Source organism: Silene latifolia, chromosome 9 (genome assembly GCF_048544455.1).
Source record: "Silene latifolia isolate original U9 population chromosome 9, ASM4854445v1, whole genome shotgun sequence".
NCBI classification, from domain to species: domain Eukaryota; kingdom Viridiplantae; phylum Streptophyta; class Magnoliopsida; order Caryophyllales; family Caryophyllaceae; genus Silene; species Silene latifolia.
This window is the reverse complement of record NC_133534.1, coordinates 190,089,340-190,107,809: the sequence shown is the minus strand read 5'-3', so window position 1 is coordinate 190,107,809 and position 18,470 is coordinate 190,089,340. Positions and strand designations below refer to the sequence as shown.

The window sequence follows — 18,470 nt, the reverse complement described above, 5'->3', positions numbered from 1 at the left end:
ACTCAAGCAGGATATACTGAGTGTCTCAGGCTTCAGTGAAGGGGATTTACCCTTCAGATATCTAGGTATGCCAATTCAGACCATGAGGCTAAGGAAAAAGGATTGTGATTGTTTAGTGGAAAAGATCTGTAGTAGAATCCATAACTATGGTGCTAGAAACTTCTCTTATGCTGGCAGATTGACACTGGTTCAGTCAGTGCTTACTTATGTCTGTTCCTATTGGGCTTCCCTTTTCATTCTTCCCAAAGGGGTCATTAACAAGGTTGAAGCCGTGTGTAGGAATTTCCTATGGGATGGTAGTGCTGATTTTAGGAAATCACCTTTAGTAGCTTAGGATAAGGTGTGTAGACCAAAGGAGGAAGGAGGCCTTGGCCTTAGAGACTTGGAAACTTGGAACAAAGCTTTGGTTGGCAGGTTAGTGGATTGGGTGTTTGAAGAGAGGGATACCATATGGGTTCACTGGGTGAAAACGAATTATATGAAGGGGAAGAGTTGGTTAGATTACAATCCTAGTACAAATTCTAGTTGGGTTTGGAGGCGCATATGTGGAGTAAAGAAGGAGATTGCTGCAGGATACTCTAATGGGAATTGGCAACATAGACCTGAGGGATATACTCCTTCGAGCTACTACAAATGACTGAGGGGGGCTAAACCAGTGGTCAGATGGAGGAAGATAGTGTGGAACATTTGGGGTCTCCCTAAGCATAACTTTGTGGGTTGGCTTTGGGGGAAATGAGGCACTTCATACTAATGCCAGGCTTATCATGTTTGGGGTGGATATAGAGGATAGATGCTGGCTCTGTGGGCAGGCTACTGAAACACAGCATCACTTATTTTTTGCTTGTGTTTACAGTAGGAAGATTATTCAGGCCATAAATCAATGCACTGGGAGCTGCTTTCCTGTCACTGATATCATGGACTGGTGCATTCAGAGAAATGGGACTAAACTTCAGAGGGGAGTGCAGATAGCCTTGGTGATGGGGGCTGTATATCAGGTATGGATGCAGAGGAATAGGAGCAGAATGGAGAAGACCATGCTTAGGCCAGAGAAAGTGGCGAAACTGATCATGAATGACATAAAGACGCGATTAAACAGCAAAGATAGATTACACATGAAGCTCATGGATATTACTTGGTTAGAAAGGAAAAATCTTATGTAATTATCTTATATGGACTTTGTATTTTGATACCTCTTTTATAATATACTCACATTTCACCAAAAAAAAAAAAAAAAAAAGAATTGGGGAAAAGTAGGTCCATTTGAGCCCATGAGGGAAATGCTCCTTCCTCACTAATCTTTCCCTTTTGAACCATATCGTGGTATTGAGGATAGAGTGCATATTAAATATCCACGTTTGTTTCGTATTGGCGGAAGTGCAAGTCTTGTAAGATTCCCGTGACAAAGTCGTCGCGGGGGAGGATGAAGGGATTTGGATGGTTGTACGGTTGGTAAGGAAATGGGTAGGGAGGCACTTTGATCTTCTCATCTTGAGTTTGTTGTTCTTGTTGTTGTGGTGGTGGATTTGGAGGTGGTGGTGCTTGCCTTGTTTGACTTGGGATGAGGTAGGATGGCATTGGAGACAAATGTCCTCTTCTCGCGGAGATACGTGGTAGGTCGGCCATTGGAAGATATATCGGATCGCTTCCTTTTGTTAACCATTTGATCCGCTTATCGACCCCCTCAAGGGTTATCCAATGGTGATGAATAAGAAGAAGATCTTCGTTTATCCTAGTGTTTCCCAAGAGAAGAGCATACTCATTATTCTCATTGAATCTCGGGTTGAAATGCTTTGCAAGCCTAGTAATGAGTCCTCCATTCACAATGTACTTCATTCCATCATCGTCACCATTTCTAAACTCTGCCCATTTCTCTAGTAATACTAGAGGTGCATTGAAGTGATACACATTTCTTCCTTGAATGTTGACGTAGGATTCCATAAACACAAGGTCTAATTGGTTCACGATGGCCGGATCTCGGCGGGCAAGTAGAGTGCCCGAAAGAAATCGATAAGTAAGCCTCAAGATCGGATTTTGGATATGAAAAGCAAGACATTCCTTGGTATATATGAAATCCCGGCCCGTCATGGCCCTCCACAAAGGTTCAACACTATACTTCTTGGGTTTCGATGTTCGGGTAGGCGAAACATCGAGCCCGAGTACATTTGCGAATTCTACAAGGGTCATCATCCTAGAAACATTCTCCAACCTAAACTCTATGCATATTGTTTTGTTCAAGGTTGTAATCTTCAAAAAGCTCAAAAACTCAAGCACAAGATATCGATAAGTTTGTTCATACATGCGAAAAAGGGTTGAGAGACCAAATACTTCAAAGAGAGCTTCCACTTGGTGATAAATCCCAAGTTTCCTCAAGGTAGCATGACATAAAAACTTAGTGGGAAGAATATTCTTACTTAGAAGCCGGTGGAAGACTAATCTTTGCACATCATTGACAAATTCCACATTTGAGAAGTCATCAAGCCTTGTGAGATCTACAATCTCTTCATGCTCCCTTCTTAATGTGTTGACATGGGAGGTAGAAGAACTTCCCCTCATCCTTGGTCTTCTTGCATTCCTAAAAGAGGATCTCCTTGGTGCCATTCTTGATTATTGAGCTGGATTCTTTTGATTTGTGAAAGGATAAGGATGCTCCTTGTTGATTGAGTGTTGCCTTTGGAAACCCTAGAAAATTGGGGCTTTTTGATTTTGTGGGTTAAGAGAGTGATTTGGATATGTATGGGAGTCATAAGGAGCTGGGTTTTATAATGCAAGTGGAAGGAGTAGTGATGTGTCACTATATGTGTGGTGGGGTGTAATTTAATTAGGAGAAGTCGGGTCAAAACACCGTGGGAGGACGAGCGGATTCGAGCAGAAGACGCTCGGATTCATGCTTCTTGGGATGGGCGGATTCTGGGTAATACGCCCGGATTCTATCACAGCTAGATTTCCAAAAGTTGACGCCTCAAAGACAGGCGTCCCGAGCATGAGACGCTCGGATTCTTTTTCATCGGGATGGGCGTCTTCTTCTGAAGACGGACGGATTCCTTTACAGCGATTTCCCTTGAAATGCACAGGTAGAAAGACGGGTGTCTTTCTGCAAAACCGGCCGGATTCTTCAGGACGGGCGTTTTTCCTTTTGGGACGCTCGGATTCACCTTTAGTCCAAAAATCTTCAAATTCTCAGCGTAGCAGGACGGACGGATTCTCCTCGGAACGCCCGGATTCCAGCAAGACGACCGGATTCCAGGGAACACGCACGTGTTCAGGCTGTGAATTCATCCTTTGACTTTCTCTCCTCTCTTAGATGCGTCCCCCACTTGAAAATTGGTTCCTTCCTTCATTCAAAATTCATTAGTAACCCTCCCTCATATACGCTCATGAAAAGAGTTCATGCTATTTATTAAAACAATTGTAATAAAACAATAAAAACAAGTTAGAGGGTTAGTATATTTACAAGTGGTGGTTTAGGGAGGACTCCACCAAACTCTCCCTTAGATGGTCCTTTCAAGGGTGAGGAGGCCTGAGGTAGGTGACCTCGACCTCTCCAATAAACGCTCCCTCATAGTATGGCTTCAACCTTTGACCATTTACCTTGAACTTGCTTCCATCTTCCGTCTTGAGTTCGAAATCTCCATATTTTCCAACTTCGGTTATCACATAGGGACCCATCCATCTAGATTTCAATTTTCCCGGAAAAAGTCGGTAGCGGGAATTGAATAGAAGGACTTTGTCCCCTTTATGCAAGGCCTTTTGTCTAATTCTCTTATCATGAAGCAATTTCGTTCTTTATTTGTAAATCTTTGCATTCTCATAGGATTGTAGTCGGAATTCTTCCAACTCTTGAATTTGAATCATCCTCCTTTGACCACTTAACTTGAGATCAAGATTAAGTGCTCGGATTGCCCAATAAGCTTTGTACTCTAATTCGATTGGCAAATGACATGCTTTTCCATAGACAAGCTTGTAAGGGGAGGCTCCTATGGGAGTCTTATAGGCCGTCCTATAAGCCCAAAGAGCATCATCAAGCTTTGTGCTCCAATCTTTCCGAGTCTTGTTCACAACTTTCTTAAGGATTTGCTTGATCTCTCTATTTGAAATCTCAACTTGACCGCTTGTTTGAGGATGATATCCCAAGCCGGTTCTATGTTGGACACCATATTTGGTCAAAAGAGATGCAAGTTTCTTCTCATGGAAATGCGTTCCTCCATCACTAATGATCGCTCTAGGAACTCCAAATCTTGGGAAGATTATCTTCTTGAAGAGCTTGGTGACCGTTTTTGCATCATCATTTGGAGTGGCAATTGCCTCCACCCACTTTATTGAGACGTAATCTACGGCCACAAGGATGTACTTATTCCCATTGGATGTCACAAAGGGACCTTGGTAGTCGATTCCCCAAACATCGAAGATCTCCACCTCTAGAATACCCCTTTGTGGCATTTCGTTCCTCCAAGAGATATTCCCCATTCTTTGACAAGCATCGCAATGAATAATGAATTCTCTTGTGTCTTGAAACATTGTAGGCCAATAGAAGCCCGATTAGAGAATTTTTGCAACGGTTCTCCTTGCTCCATGGTGCCCACCGTAGGGTGATGAATGACATCCTTCCAAGACTCCTTGGATTTCCCATTGAGGGATGCATCTCCGGTAGAGCCCATCACTACACTCCTTGTAGAGGTTTGGGTCATCCCAAAAGTACCTCTTCACTTCGAATAGTAATCTCTTCATTTGGTTGTGGTTCAAATTTGGAGGGAGTACTTTTCCAACAATATAGTTAGCATCGGCAAACCATGGGGTGATGTGCCTTTCAAGTTGTGTTTGAATGACCATCAAAATATCGTCGGGAAATGAGTCATTGATCGGGGTTTCTCCATTTTCATAATGAAACCGGATCCTTGACAAATGATCCGCCACTACATTCTCCGCTCCTTTCTTATCTCTTATTTCCAAGTCAAATTCTTGAAGAAGTAAAATTGATACCGGTCGTCGCAGTATCAAAAATAAACCTAAGTTACAACTAACAGAAGTCAGTGGCAAGTAGGGTCGATCTCCACAGGGAGGCAAAAATGAGATTTATCTGTCTAATTTTAGTCTATGAGTACGGGTCACAATGTGGGGGTTTGAATATGATTTCTGACTAAAGAGAATAAGGAAGAGGGGAATAAAAAGAAGGGAGAAAACAGATAAAGAGGAACAGCTAAGACAGACGGTTCACCATAATCATCCGGTCAAGTAATCTAGGTCTCAGGTCAATGCAAATACGGTCTAAGGGGTAACGAATGTCACCTTTCGGTCCTTAATTCACCCTAAAGTGTAAACAGCTTAACTTTCGCCCTCACTGCAATACCCTATTGTTCGCTACTAGTCTTGCCTCTTCCAACCTTTCGGTCCAGGTCGAGGATCACTAAGAATTATAGGTCTAATTGCGTCGACTCAATCGACGGATACAATTAATCGCAGATTTAACCAACAAAGACAATACCAGCATTAACCCAATAAATCGATTACTCTTCCTTCATAATTATGGATCCCCTATAGTCTTAACATGAGAAAATTAGCTATTCACTACCATCGAATTAACAACAACAACAACAAATAAATAATTGAAACTGAACATAATGATAAACTGATAAGGATTGAATAAAAGCAATTATGATAGTAAATAAGGGAAGAAGGAATTCAAGCAATAAAGATGATTACAAGATTAAAGAAGAATAAATAAAACCAATACAATAATTGATCCGAAAAATAGAGAATTGAAGAACAAGCAGTCGTCCGTTCCCTCTACTAACTCCATGGAATGAATGATTTTTCTATTAGGTCTAAACTACTCTTATTTATACTAAGTAGTATCATTATTATTAACTAAATATAAGATAAGCATAAGATAAATCTAATTATACTCGACAATAACCTTCTCGCTGTAGCTAGCACTCGATCGAGCGATTTATCTACTCGATCGAGTACTTTTCCTGCTTTGCGCACTGAACTTCAAACGGCTGCCATTTCTTCGTTACTTGGTCAAACAGGGCGATTCCGGTGGCGTTGGAAAGCTAAGAGGACAAACTTTCATATCCAATTGGAATCACCTGAATATATGTTGTAGAACTCGAGATATGGTTCTCCAAATTAGGCACTAGCAATTTGAAGTTCTTCCCTTGCTCGCCTAGCTATCTTTCTTCTTTGCGCATCCCAAAATAGCTACATTCTTGCTCCAAATTCACTCTTCCTTCAAATGCATGCTAAACGGACGGTAAAAGGCTTGATTTCATTACTTTCTGGTTCATTCCTGCAAATAAGACAGAACAAACCAAAGTAGCATATTCGGGGCATTTCGTAGCAATAAACTACGATAATAACATAGAAATACGTGCATAAAAAGGCCTAAAAAGACTATATAAAATGCACGTATCAAATCTCCCCAAACCAAACCTTTACTCGTCCTCGAGTAAACTAAGTGCAAACTAATGGAACGGAAAAGATAACTCAGAGCTAGCTATTACTTGTCTACTTAAACCAGTTTAATGCAAACTAAAATCAACGATTCTGACTACAATGGTCAATACGCAAACGAATTATAAGATGTCCATAAATAAAGTCGACCTATCGACCTTGCAAGACCAACAAAATCGGACTCTCACGTGGTCACTCTTCTCTCATAAAGCAAAGGGTGAAAGTATATGTATAAGAGAGAAAGAGAAAACAAATCACTCACCTAGATCACGACCTACATAACATGCATGCAACAAACATGATAGACGATTCAAGTACCACACATACATTCCAACCAACAATGTCCGTCACAAAGTGAGGGCTTACAAATGGTATGGGAAAGTGAGGTTAAGGTGAGAAAAGGCAAAACAAATTATGGAAATGTGGAGGTAAAAGCGCCAAGCTAGTTCCTAAACAGGACCATATAAGACCGTCCGAATCTCAACTGACTGAAAAATAAACACAAGTGCCCTTCTTTGGCACAAAACTCACTACCCAATACACTATCTCCTCAAAAAGATGTAGAATAAAACAGAGGAGTAGACCGTCACAAGATAGAAATAGACACAGACGGTCTCAAAAAAACCAACTCAAAAACAACTTTTCTGATTTTTCTTTCTCTGCTCATACGTGTGTTCTTTTTTTCCAATTCATTTTCTTTTCTTTTTTTTTTCTCCTTTTTTATTTTTATTTTTTCATCCTTCACGTTTTTTTTCTCCTTTTTTTTTCAATCTCTTTTTTTTTTTTTTTTTTTTTTCATTTCTTCCTTTCTTCATCCTCAACCAACTCCAATAACGAAAACAGGCCAAACCGCAGACGGAAAACACATACCACAAAAGACATACTAACTAGCTTGACTAGGCGGCTCGATTTGGATGTAGCTAATGGGTCAAAAAGGCTAAATTTGGCTTAAGTGGAGCTAAATGGGTGAAAATGAAAGAAAGGGGAAAATTTGCAAGCACCTCCCTGCATGTGACACCGACCACAAACCCGAATGTACACAAGTGACAAGCAATCGAATTTCATAAAAGTGCAAAAGTGATAAACATGCTATGCAAGGAGTACTACTCTCAATTCCTATGTAAACCGGTCATGAATGTCACCAGTTATTAGGCTCTAAAACTCAGAATTTATAGAGTAGGTTGCCAATTTATCAGGTCAAGTCTAAACAGTCAGCTAAATTTGAACAAAAACTCGTAGATATGCGCAAGACTCAGCCAATAACCGTCAATAAAGTGCAAGGCTCAAGTAAAAAGACAAGTTAAAGTGCAATTTCATCACGGAAATTTACCGTTCCGACTCAACCTATATGCAAAAATAAACGTGAATATTTTTTGAATTTTTGAAATTTTTCAATTTTTATGAGATTTTTGATTTTTATGAAAATAAACAGCAATGCATACTGTAATTAAACGATGATAACAGAAATGCAATAAAAATAAGATGCAGACACAGATATAGATGCATAACCTCCCCAAACCAATCCGTACAATGCCCTCATTGTACCAAAACATGGAAAGGAAATGCAAACTAAAAGAGAAAGAGAGTAAATACGGAAAGCTCACAAGATTGCGCGAATAAGGGACCTCCCCAAACCAGCCAGCAACGTGGGAGGTCACTAATAGCTCCGAAACATCGTCACAAGAAGCTAATCCAAGCAATGGGCGTCCAAAACAGCTCGATCGAGTACATTTTTTTTTTTTTTTTTTTGTTGCAGGTACTCGATCGAGTAGAAATTTCACTCGATCGAGTAAAATCAGCAGAAAAAGCTCTCGATCGAGTACAAAAAGTACTCGATCGAGTAATCTCCAGTGTATTCCTGCAAAACGCAGTAAAAATTGTCCGCAAACTAACAAAACAAGCTTAGCTGAAATAGTCTATGGTACGAAGACCAATTATTACACACAACTGAAATAAAATGCAATGTTTGAAAAACAACTAAAAATAAATCTCCGGATTGCCTCCCAGGTAGCGCTAGTTTCAGAAAGGTCCCAGCTCGACCTCTTTTTCAGCCAACTACTCTAATTGAACCCAATCAAAGCAAATTCAAAGCTCGCAATAAATCATGTCAAACTTTCAGCGCATGTGCTACACAAAACTGTAAGTAGCACCATAATATAGTAATAGCATAGGAATTTGAAATATAATAACATTTAAGCCTAACAAATTTCCTATGACAGCTCCTAAAATCATTCACAAAATAATTCTGCCCTCCAGCTAAGGGCGGAATATAAAAGCTCAAATTAACCGCAGGTGGTAAATGAAGGAGCTCAACAGCATTCAACTTAAAAATAACGCGAGTAGAATTTAAATGCTCAGACGGGTAAGAACTGTGAGGTGAAGGAGTCTGGTCAGCTAAAGGTGAAGGTGGATAATCATCCCAGATTCAAGGGGTTGTAAAGTCAATTGGGTCAATCGGGTCCTCTATAATAGGCTAATCATCTATATCATCATAAGTATCCCATTTGACCTCAAAACTGTCTAAATCTACCTCCTCACTCTCCTTATCGCTAGACTCGTCAAGATGGTGATTCTCAAAGAGAGCCTTCAAATCACCCTCACTATCAGTGCAAGAAACATAAAGGGGTTCTAAACTATCCTTATAAAAAGGATTGTCAACCACGCTAGTGGTCTCCTCTATGTCTCCGTCAGCACTTCCTAGATTGGTTTCTAAGGTCTCACCCACCCCCTCATTTGAGTCAACATGAAGAGAAAAGTTGGGTTTAAGAGATTCAAAGAAAAAACCAATCAAAGAAATTTAATACCTCATTTACGGGGATTCCTTCGAAATCCCACTTACCAATAGATTCTAGGTATGCTCGCGTAGGGTCATTCATACCCCGGAAGATAGTCCAACACAATTGGAGTTCAAAAAATGCATCTCGTCTGGGCTCGAGCCACTCCAAAAACCTGGCTAAATAAGTACCAAAAATTTCGTTCTCTTCCTGTGGAAAGAGAAGAACGAAAGACATAATAACGGTCTCAAGCAACCAAAGCTCCTTGAGACAAGAAATAAACTAAATAAAAACAAATAAAACTACGCTGCCTCCCCGGCAACGGCGCCAAAATTTGATACCGGTCGTCGCAGTATCAAAAATAAACCTAAGTTACAACTAACAGAAGTCAGCGGCAAGTAGGGTCGATCTCCACAGGGAGGCAAAAATGAGATTTATCTGTCTAATTTTAGTCTATGAGTACGGGTCACAATGTGGGGGTTTGAATATGATTTCTGACTAAAGAGAATAAGGAAGAGGGGAATAAAAAGAAGGGAGAAAACAGATAAAGAGGAACAGCTAAGACAGACGGTTCACCATAATCATCCGGTCAAGTAATCTAGGTCTCAGGTCAATGCAAATACGGTCTAAGGGGTAACGAATGTCACCTTTCGGTCCTTAATTCACCCTAAAGTGTAAACAGCTTAACTTTCGCCCTCACACGCAATACCCTATTGTTCGCTACTAGTCTCGCCTCTTCCAACCTTTCGGTCCAAGTCGAGGATCACTAAGAATTATAGGTCTAATTGCGTCGACTCAATCGGATGGATACAATTAATCGCAAAGATTTAACCAACAAAGACAATACCAAAGATTAACCCAATAATTCGATTACTCTCCCTTCATAATTATGGATCCCCTATAGTCTTAACATGAGAAAATTAGCTATTCACTACCATCGAATTAACAACAACAACAACAAATAAATAATTGAAACTGAACATAATGATAAACTGATAAGGATTGAATAAAAGCAATTATGATAATAAATAAGGGAAGAAGGAATTCAAGCAATAAAGATGATTAAAAGATTAAAGAAGAATAAATAATACCAATACAATAATTGATCCGAAAAATAGAGAATTGAAAAACAAGCAGTCGTCCGTTCCCTCTACTGACTCCAGGGAATGAATGATTTTTCTATTAGGTCTAAACTACTCTTATTTATACTAAGTAGTATCATTATTATTAACTAAATATAAGATACGCATAAGATAAATCTAATTATACTCCACAATAACCTTCTCGCTGTAGCTAGCACTCGATCGAGCGATTTATCTACTCGATCGAGTACTTTTCCTGCTTTGCGCACTGAACTTCAAACGGCTGCCATTTCTTCGTTAGTTGTTCAAACAGGGCGATTCCGGTGGCGTTGGAAAGCTAAGAGGACAAACTTTCATATCCAGTTGGAATCACCTGAATATCAGTTGTAGAACTCGAGATATGGCTCTGCAAAGTAGGCACTAGCAATTTGAAGTTCTTCCCCTGCTCGCCTAGCTATCTTTCTTCTTTGCGCATCCCAAAATAGCTACATTCTTGCTCCAAATTCACTCTTCCTTCAAATGCATGCTAAACGGATGGTAAAAGGCTTGATTTCATTACTTTCTGGTTCATTCTTGCAAATAAGACAGAACAAACCAAAGTAGCATATTCGGGGCATTTCGTAGCAATAAACTACGATAATAACATAGAAATAGGTGCATAAAAAGGCCTAAAAAGACTATATAAAATGCACGTATCAAAAATCCATCTCAACAATCTTAGTTTTGCCTCCTTCTTTATCAAGAGATGTCGGAGAGCACGGTGATCCGAAAATACAATCACTTTGGATCCAAGCAAGTAGGAACGGAATTTATCCAAAGCATAGACAATGGCAAGAAGCTCCTTCTCGGTTGTATCATAATTCACTTGGGAAGGATCGAGAGTCTTGCTTATGTAATAGATGGCGTGAAGTGCTCTCCCTACCCGTTGGCCAAGAACCGCTCTAACGGCGTTGTTGCTAGCATCACACATAATCTCGAAAGGCAATTCCCAATTTGGAGGTTGGATGATCGGTGCCGAGATTAGTGCTTCCTTGATTCTATTAAAGGCTTCAACACACTCATCAGTGAATTGGAATTGGGCATCTTTAAGCAAAAGTTGAGTGAGGGGTTTCGCTATTTTTGAAAAATCCTTTATGAAACGGCGATAAAAACCTGCGTGACCGAGAAAACTTCTCACCCCTCTAACATTCACGGGAGGTGGGAGTTTCTCTATCACCTCAACTTTAGCTTTATCGACCTCGATGCCTTTTTCCGAAATAAAATGACCCAAAATAATTCCTTCATTGACCATGAAGTGACTCTTTTCCCAATTTAAAACAAGACTAACATCTTCACTTTTTTGCAACACAAGAGAAAGATTATGCAAACATGAGTCAAAGTCCTTTCCATAAACACTAAAATCATCCATAAAAACTTCTATTATGGTCTCTAAGTAATCGGAGAAGACACTCATCATGCATCTTTGGAAAGTGGCGGGGGCATTACATAAACCAAAAGGCATCCTCCTATATGCAAAAGTACCATAAGGGCATGTGAAGGTGGTCTTATGTTGGTCATCCGGGTGTATAGGCGAATACCCGTCAAGGTAACAAAAGAATTTATTGGAGGCTAACCTCTCAAGCATTTGGTCAATGAATGGTAGGGGGAAGTGATCCTTTCTTGTTGCGGAGTTTAATTTTCGATAGGCAATACACATACGCCAACCGGTGATCATTCTTGTGGGTATTAGTTCATTCTTTTCATTTGTCACTACCGTGGTACCTCCTTTCTTAGGTACCACTTGGACGGGGCAAACCCACAAAGAGTCCGATATGGGATATAAGATTCCCGCATCAAGTAATTTCATAACTTCTCCTTTGACAACTTCTTGCATGTGGGGTTCAATCTTCTTTGGGGTTGAATGGTAGGTCTATGGTCTTCCTCTAGATTAATTCTATGCATGCAAAAGTTGGGACTTATCCCCTTAAGGTCATCTAGACTATAACCTATAGCCTTCTCATGTTGTTTCAACACATCAAGCAATTTTCCCAATTGGTTATCATCAAGTCTATCATTAACAATCACGGGTTTGATCTTTGATTCATCAAGGTAAGCATATTTCAAATTTGGGGGAAGGGGTTTTAAAGTAGGAGTTTGTACCTCACTTTCCTCCTTTGGAGTTTCGTTGAGAATTTGCTCCATCTCCATTAGACATTCCATTCTCATAGCATATTCAACTTGTCCTTCATTCTCATCAACCTCATCATATTCAAATTCCATGATGGGTTCTTCTTGCTCTTGAGCTTGTAAAATATCTTCTAGGATGGATTGCTCAACTTCTATGGGTTGACATGCTTCCACAAGGATGTTATGCACCAATACGGATTGTGCATGAGTAAGTTCTTTGTTAGCTAGAGCGGCCTCAAAAAGATCCACCTCCAATTCCCAATACATATTTTTAGCCTCACTTGCTTCCAAGGCTTCCAATGCTTGCATGGGATCTTTGAAGAAAGGTATACTTAAGTGGTCCTCTAAAAAACAATCTATAAAGTCCATCTTGCAAAATATCGAACAACTTGAAAACAATTAGAACAAACCTTGAGGAGTTTTACTTCCTCAAGGCAAAGAAAGACACAACTAATAACAATGTAAGAAAATCTAAATCAAGTTAACACCGTCCCCGGCAACGGCGCCATTTTTGATCGGTCCGTTTCGTGTTCACAATTAAATAGATGAGGTCGTTGGGTCACGTCCGAATCAAAACACAATTTATAGCTTCGCAAACAACTCTACAATTAGTAAAGAGGCAAGTAAAGGTCGGATCCCAAGGGACGGGAATTGAGATGAGATTTCTATTGAAACTAGTGGTGTCTTAAGGGTGTCACAATTTGGGTTGATGTAGAAGGTCACTAAACTAAAATAGAAATGGAAATAAACAAGCAAGATGAATTAAAAGGGTTGTAAACAATTGATAAAAAGCACTAGGGTGTCATGGGGTCATAGGGGAATCATAGGAATTGATCATACAAACATGTTCTCAAATTATAAGCAAGCAATTATTATTGTGATGGATTGAGTTGGGTTATATCTTACAATCCTAGGAAAGTTTGGGTCCCGGAGCCGAATCGATTAGATTGTACAACACCTACAAGTCGACTTAATCTTCCCTACTCAACAACATGCATGGTCTAATGAGACTCGAGTTGGTTTATGTCTTACAAGTCCCATTGAAAAGATAGGTGATGGGTAAAAAATGCAAGGATTCATAGGCTCGCATTTCATCAAACATAACATGTGCATGAGTTGAGATCAAAACAAGCAAGCAAATAAAACATGAAAGCATATTAATTTAATCATGAATCATTCCCCATGTTGGTTTCCCCTAACTACCCATTAACCCTAGCTAGGTCACTACTCACTCATTATCATGTTGATCATGCTAGCAAGGTTGTCAATCATACCAACAAAAGGAAACATGATGAATAAATGAAAGTAATTAACAATAATTAAAAAGGGATTAAGAATATTATACCTACTAATGATTCCAATAAAAAAGCAAAGATAAAAGAAGTACTTGATGCTTGATTGAGAGGTTGTCAATCTCCCAATAATAACCCAAATAATCTTCAATTACCCAAAATAAAGGATGAACAAAAGAGAGATTAAGGAAATAAAACTTGTATTAAAACTTGATTAATTGTTGATTACAAAACTAAAGAGAGATTTGATTGGTATTAACTACTCTAAGAATTGATAAGAAGGACATGCTCTTCTAATTAGACTAATGGGGTATTTATAGTGGAAATTAGGGGGATGCATTAGGGTTAACTAAGGGCTAAACTAGTAATTACACTTTTTAGATTGAGCAGGGAGGAGCCGGTATTTTTCGAAGGAAGGGCTTCTTTCTTTGTAGCTTGGAGAAGACGAAATTGTGTTGTACAGGAATCCGTGCGTTTTGGAGTTGGGACGAGCGGATTCTAGCGGTGGAACACGGGCGTCTTCAGGTGAATCCGGGCGGATTCTGGTGGCTGCAAACCCGAGCGTCTTTGGAGGAAAACGCACGGATTGTGCTTGTGGAGGACGGGCGGATTGTGGAGAAACCGCACGGATTGTGCCTCAGCAACATTTCTTCTTCTTTTCTTCCCTTTTCTTTATAAAATCCTTGGGGATTTCTTTGGGGACTCAAGGATCCTTTCTCAACATTGCTCATCTACTATAATATGTACCAAGGCCTTCTAATCTTGTCTCTCCTTGATGCTTGGTCATTGGATTCGATCAATTTAGTCTCGTTTTGCCATGAAAATGCAAGATTCTTACTCCTTTCCTACCAAGGGATCAAAATCTCAAAGAATATGCAAAAAAAGAACTAAAGATTATAAATGACCCAAATATGCACTAAAAAGCATGGGAACAAGGCTAATTCGGGGGCTAAATATGCGCTAATTATGGTCACATCAAAGAACGAGACAATCCGACGATCCTAGCCTTGGGATTTGCTAATAATGCGATGAATGCGAACTACGTAACTCTTTTTCTTTTCTTTTGAAAGGTTTAAGAAGGTAAAAGTGATTAAGAATAGTGATAGAAGCCCTTTTATTTTAATCTCGCATTATTAACAATACCCCGGCTAAACAACCCATAATACGCACTTACTAGATCGAGTAAGTGACTTACTCGATCGAGTGCCCCTTACTCGGTCGAGTGCCACTCGTACTCGATCGATTACCCATCAGGCCAGCTACTATTTTGCGTAAAAACATACTTACTCGACAGAGTAAGTCCCACTCGATAGAGTACCCATAGACATAAAAAACCGTAGTATTACACTTCCGCTGTGTTTTGAACATTTATTTACTTTAGTTGGTTTAACATTTCTGGGAAACAGTTGTATTTCATTTGACAGTTTTGGTTTTGGACATGTATCGCTTTAAATTCATTTAATAAAGTATGTTTCGTTAGTGTCTATTTGATATGCATTGCCTCGGGTAACCGAGATGGTAGCATTCCCATGCTTTAGGTGGTCCTAGTAAGGCACTTGGAGTATGGGGGTGTTACATCAACACACCAAGTAAATGTTTGAATGCTTCTTTCTTCAAGATTCAATTGAATGCCTAATCATTTTGGGAGTTTTTTCGAATTTTCACCAACCCTAGAGAAATTGATTGATTTTTTTGAAGAAAATGTTGTTGAATGGTCTTATGTTGATGAAGGAGTGATTTTTTTTATTTTGAGCAAGTTTGGACTTGATTTGGGTGAATTTGGATGAGAGATTGTTGTTTTTGGATGAGGGTTTGAAGGTTTAAGTGAGGGAAATAATTGGGTTTGTGTTTGAATGAAGTGAAATGAAATGAAGAAGAGGGGTTTGGTCCCGTGTTTTTATTGATATAGCAGGTCGGGGTGGGCGACTCAGGGTGGAGTCCGACGGATTTTTGGACAGTGTAAAAATTACTATCTGCAATGCTTTGGAGACGGGCGGCTTGGAGGCAAGTCGAGCGGATTGGCATATGGCTCGCTCGACTTGTGCTGGAGACGGGAAGATTGTCTTTCAGTGCAAATTTTACAATTGAGAGCTCCTTCAAGTCCCACGACCTGAGCTGAGGTCGGGCGTCTTAAGCATTGGCTCATTCGACGTGAGGTTGACTTAGGCAGATTTCCTTGTAGAGTAGTTTTTCATTTTGCAACCCTTTCCCAGTCCCCACAAGCTGAGGTTTGCTCGTGGGGGTCTTCACGCCGTGTGATTCCTTCTTCTTTTTCTTCTTAGGTAGCACTACAAAGGCTTGGTTAGCCAAGGCATGCGCTTCCCCACACTTGATTATCAAACACTACACATTTGAATCACATTAAAATCCCTCCCTCACTTGCTCTCATGTCACACAAATTCGTCAAACAAAGCATGTAAAATGCAATGAAAAAATTGAGTAATGTACAAGTTAAATGAAATGCAAGTTAAGAGGTTAGAATATTTACAAATGGTGGTTTAGGGAGGATTCCACCAAACTCTCCTTCTTTTGAGAGGTGTCAAGGAGGCAAAGCCAAGGTGTTATTGATGTTGCTCAACACCTTGTAAAAGTGGTCAAAAGCTTGTTCATTCTCATGGTAAAGGTCTTGCACAGACCCTTGCATATTGTTGTTTTCATTGTGGTAATCCGAGTCAAAGTGTTGACAAGGATCCATCAAGCCTTGGTCTAGAGTCATAGCATTCCCAATGTAGGGATTAACCAATCCCTCAAATTCATTGTTCCATAGACCGTAAACTTCATTTGCTTTCTCTCCTATGTAGGGTGAATCATGAGTTGGCAAGAGCAACTTTCCTTCCTTGTTATCATGGCCAATGAGGCCTCCATCTTTACTTGTCATGAGTGAGCTTTGCAAGCTCTCATTCTTGTTGTGAAAAATTCCGTGCTCTCCGAATACAGCCATTTCAACATCATCAATATCTTTCTTCCAATTAGGCGGTGTGTCTTTGCCCTTCTCTTTGAGATTTACATCTTTCCCTTGTTCTTTGAATGGAGATTCCATCATCTTCTCACCCTTTCGAGTGTAGTGATCAACCATAAAACATGGCTCAAACAAATTGGGAGCGCTCATAGTCTTATCAAGGTTGAAAGTGATTGTCTCATCACCTACTTCAAGTGTGAGCTCTCCATGTTTCACATCGATCACCGCTCCGGCGGTGTGTAGGAATGGTCTTCCTAGTCTTCCTCCATATCAACAATGACAAAGTCCACCGGTATGAAAAACTTTCCAACTCTTACGGTACATCTTCCCATACCCCTAGTGGTTTCATTGATGAACGATCCGCCATTTATAAGGTCATGTTGGTGAACTTGAGCTCTTTCACTCCTAGTCTTTCACACACCGAGTATGGCATGACACTCACACTTGCAGCTAGATCACAAAGTGCCTTGTTGATTGTGGTATCACCAATGGTACATGGAATGGAGAAACTTCCCGAATCTTTTAGCTTTGGAGGGGAACTCCCTTGTAGAATTGCACTACTCACCTTTGTGAAGGCAATGGTTTCCAACTTTCGGATGGACTTCTTCTTGGTAAGGATATATTTCATGTACTTTGCATAGGCCAGAACATGTTGGATTAGCTTCGTGAATGGTATAGAGACTTCTAAGTTCTTCACAAATCTCCATGAACTTTCCAAGTTGCACATCAAACTTGGGCTTAGCTTGACTACTTGGGAATGGAAGTCTAATCACAATAGGCTCTTTCTCAATTTTTTTAGCCTTCTGTTCATTTATCTTCTTTGATGAGTCTTTGTTTGTTGTCTCTACCGCCTTAGGATTTCTCCTTAGTGGTTGATGTGACCATAATTAGCGCATATTTAGTCCCCGAATTAGCCTTGTTCCCATGCTTTTTAGTGCATATTTGGGTCATTTATTGTCTTTAGTTCTTTGTTTTGCATATTCTTTAAGGTTTTGTGTCCTTGGTAGGAAAGGAGTGCAAACCTTGCAATTTCATGGCAAAATGAGACTAAATTGATTGAATAAAATGACCAAGCATCAAGGAGAGACAATATTAGAAGGCCTTTGTACATATTATAGTAGTTGGGCAATGATGAGGAAGGATCCTTGCATCCCCAACGAAATCCCCAAGGATTTTATGAAGGAAAGGAAGAAAAGAAGAAAGAAGTGAAGCTGTCCAGCAATCCGTGCAGATTGACTGGAAGACGCCCGTCCTCCACCTCCACAATTCGGCCGTCTTCTCCCAAAGACGCCCGGGCAGCAAGACCAGAAGACGCCCGAATTCCCTTGAAGACGCCCGGGCAGAGACTGTTGAATCCGGCGGTCCCGTGACTAAGACGCACGGATTCCAAGACAGCAAGATTTCGTTTCTTCAAGCTTCAATGAAAGATGCCCATCCTTCGAAAAATACCGGCGTTTCCCTGCTCAAATCTCAAAAGTGTAATCACTAGTTTAGCCCTTAGTTAACCCTAATGCATCCACCTAATTTCCACTATAAATACCCCATTAGTCTAATTAGAAGAGCATGTTCTTCTTATCAATTCTTAGAGTAGTTAATATCAATCAAATCCCTCTTTAGTTTTGTAATCAATAACTAATCAAGTTTTAATACAAGTTTTATTTCCTTAATCTCTCTTTTGTTCATCCTTTATTTTGGGTAATTGAAGATTATTTGGGTTATTATTGGGAGATTGACAACCTCTCAATCA

General features: G+C 40.0%; 1 protein-coding gene across 1 annotated transcript; it reads left to right on the top strand.

Annotated features, from left to right (window-relative positions):
- Nucleotides 1–764: 764 nt before the first annotated feature.
- On the top strand, nucleotides 765–1,160 carry LOC141602032 (uncharacterized). The gene has a single exon (XM_074422341.1). The coding sequence runs from the start codon at nucleotides 765–767 to the stop codon at nucleotides 1,158–1,160; it is 396 nt and encodes a 131-aa protein (XP_074278442.1).
- The last annotated feature ends 17,310 nt before the right edge of the window (nucleotides 1,161–18,470 follow it).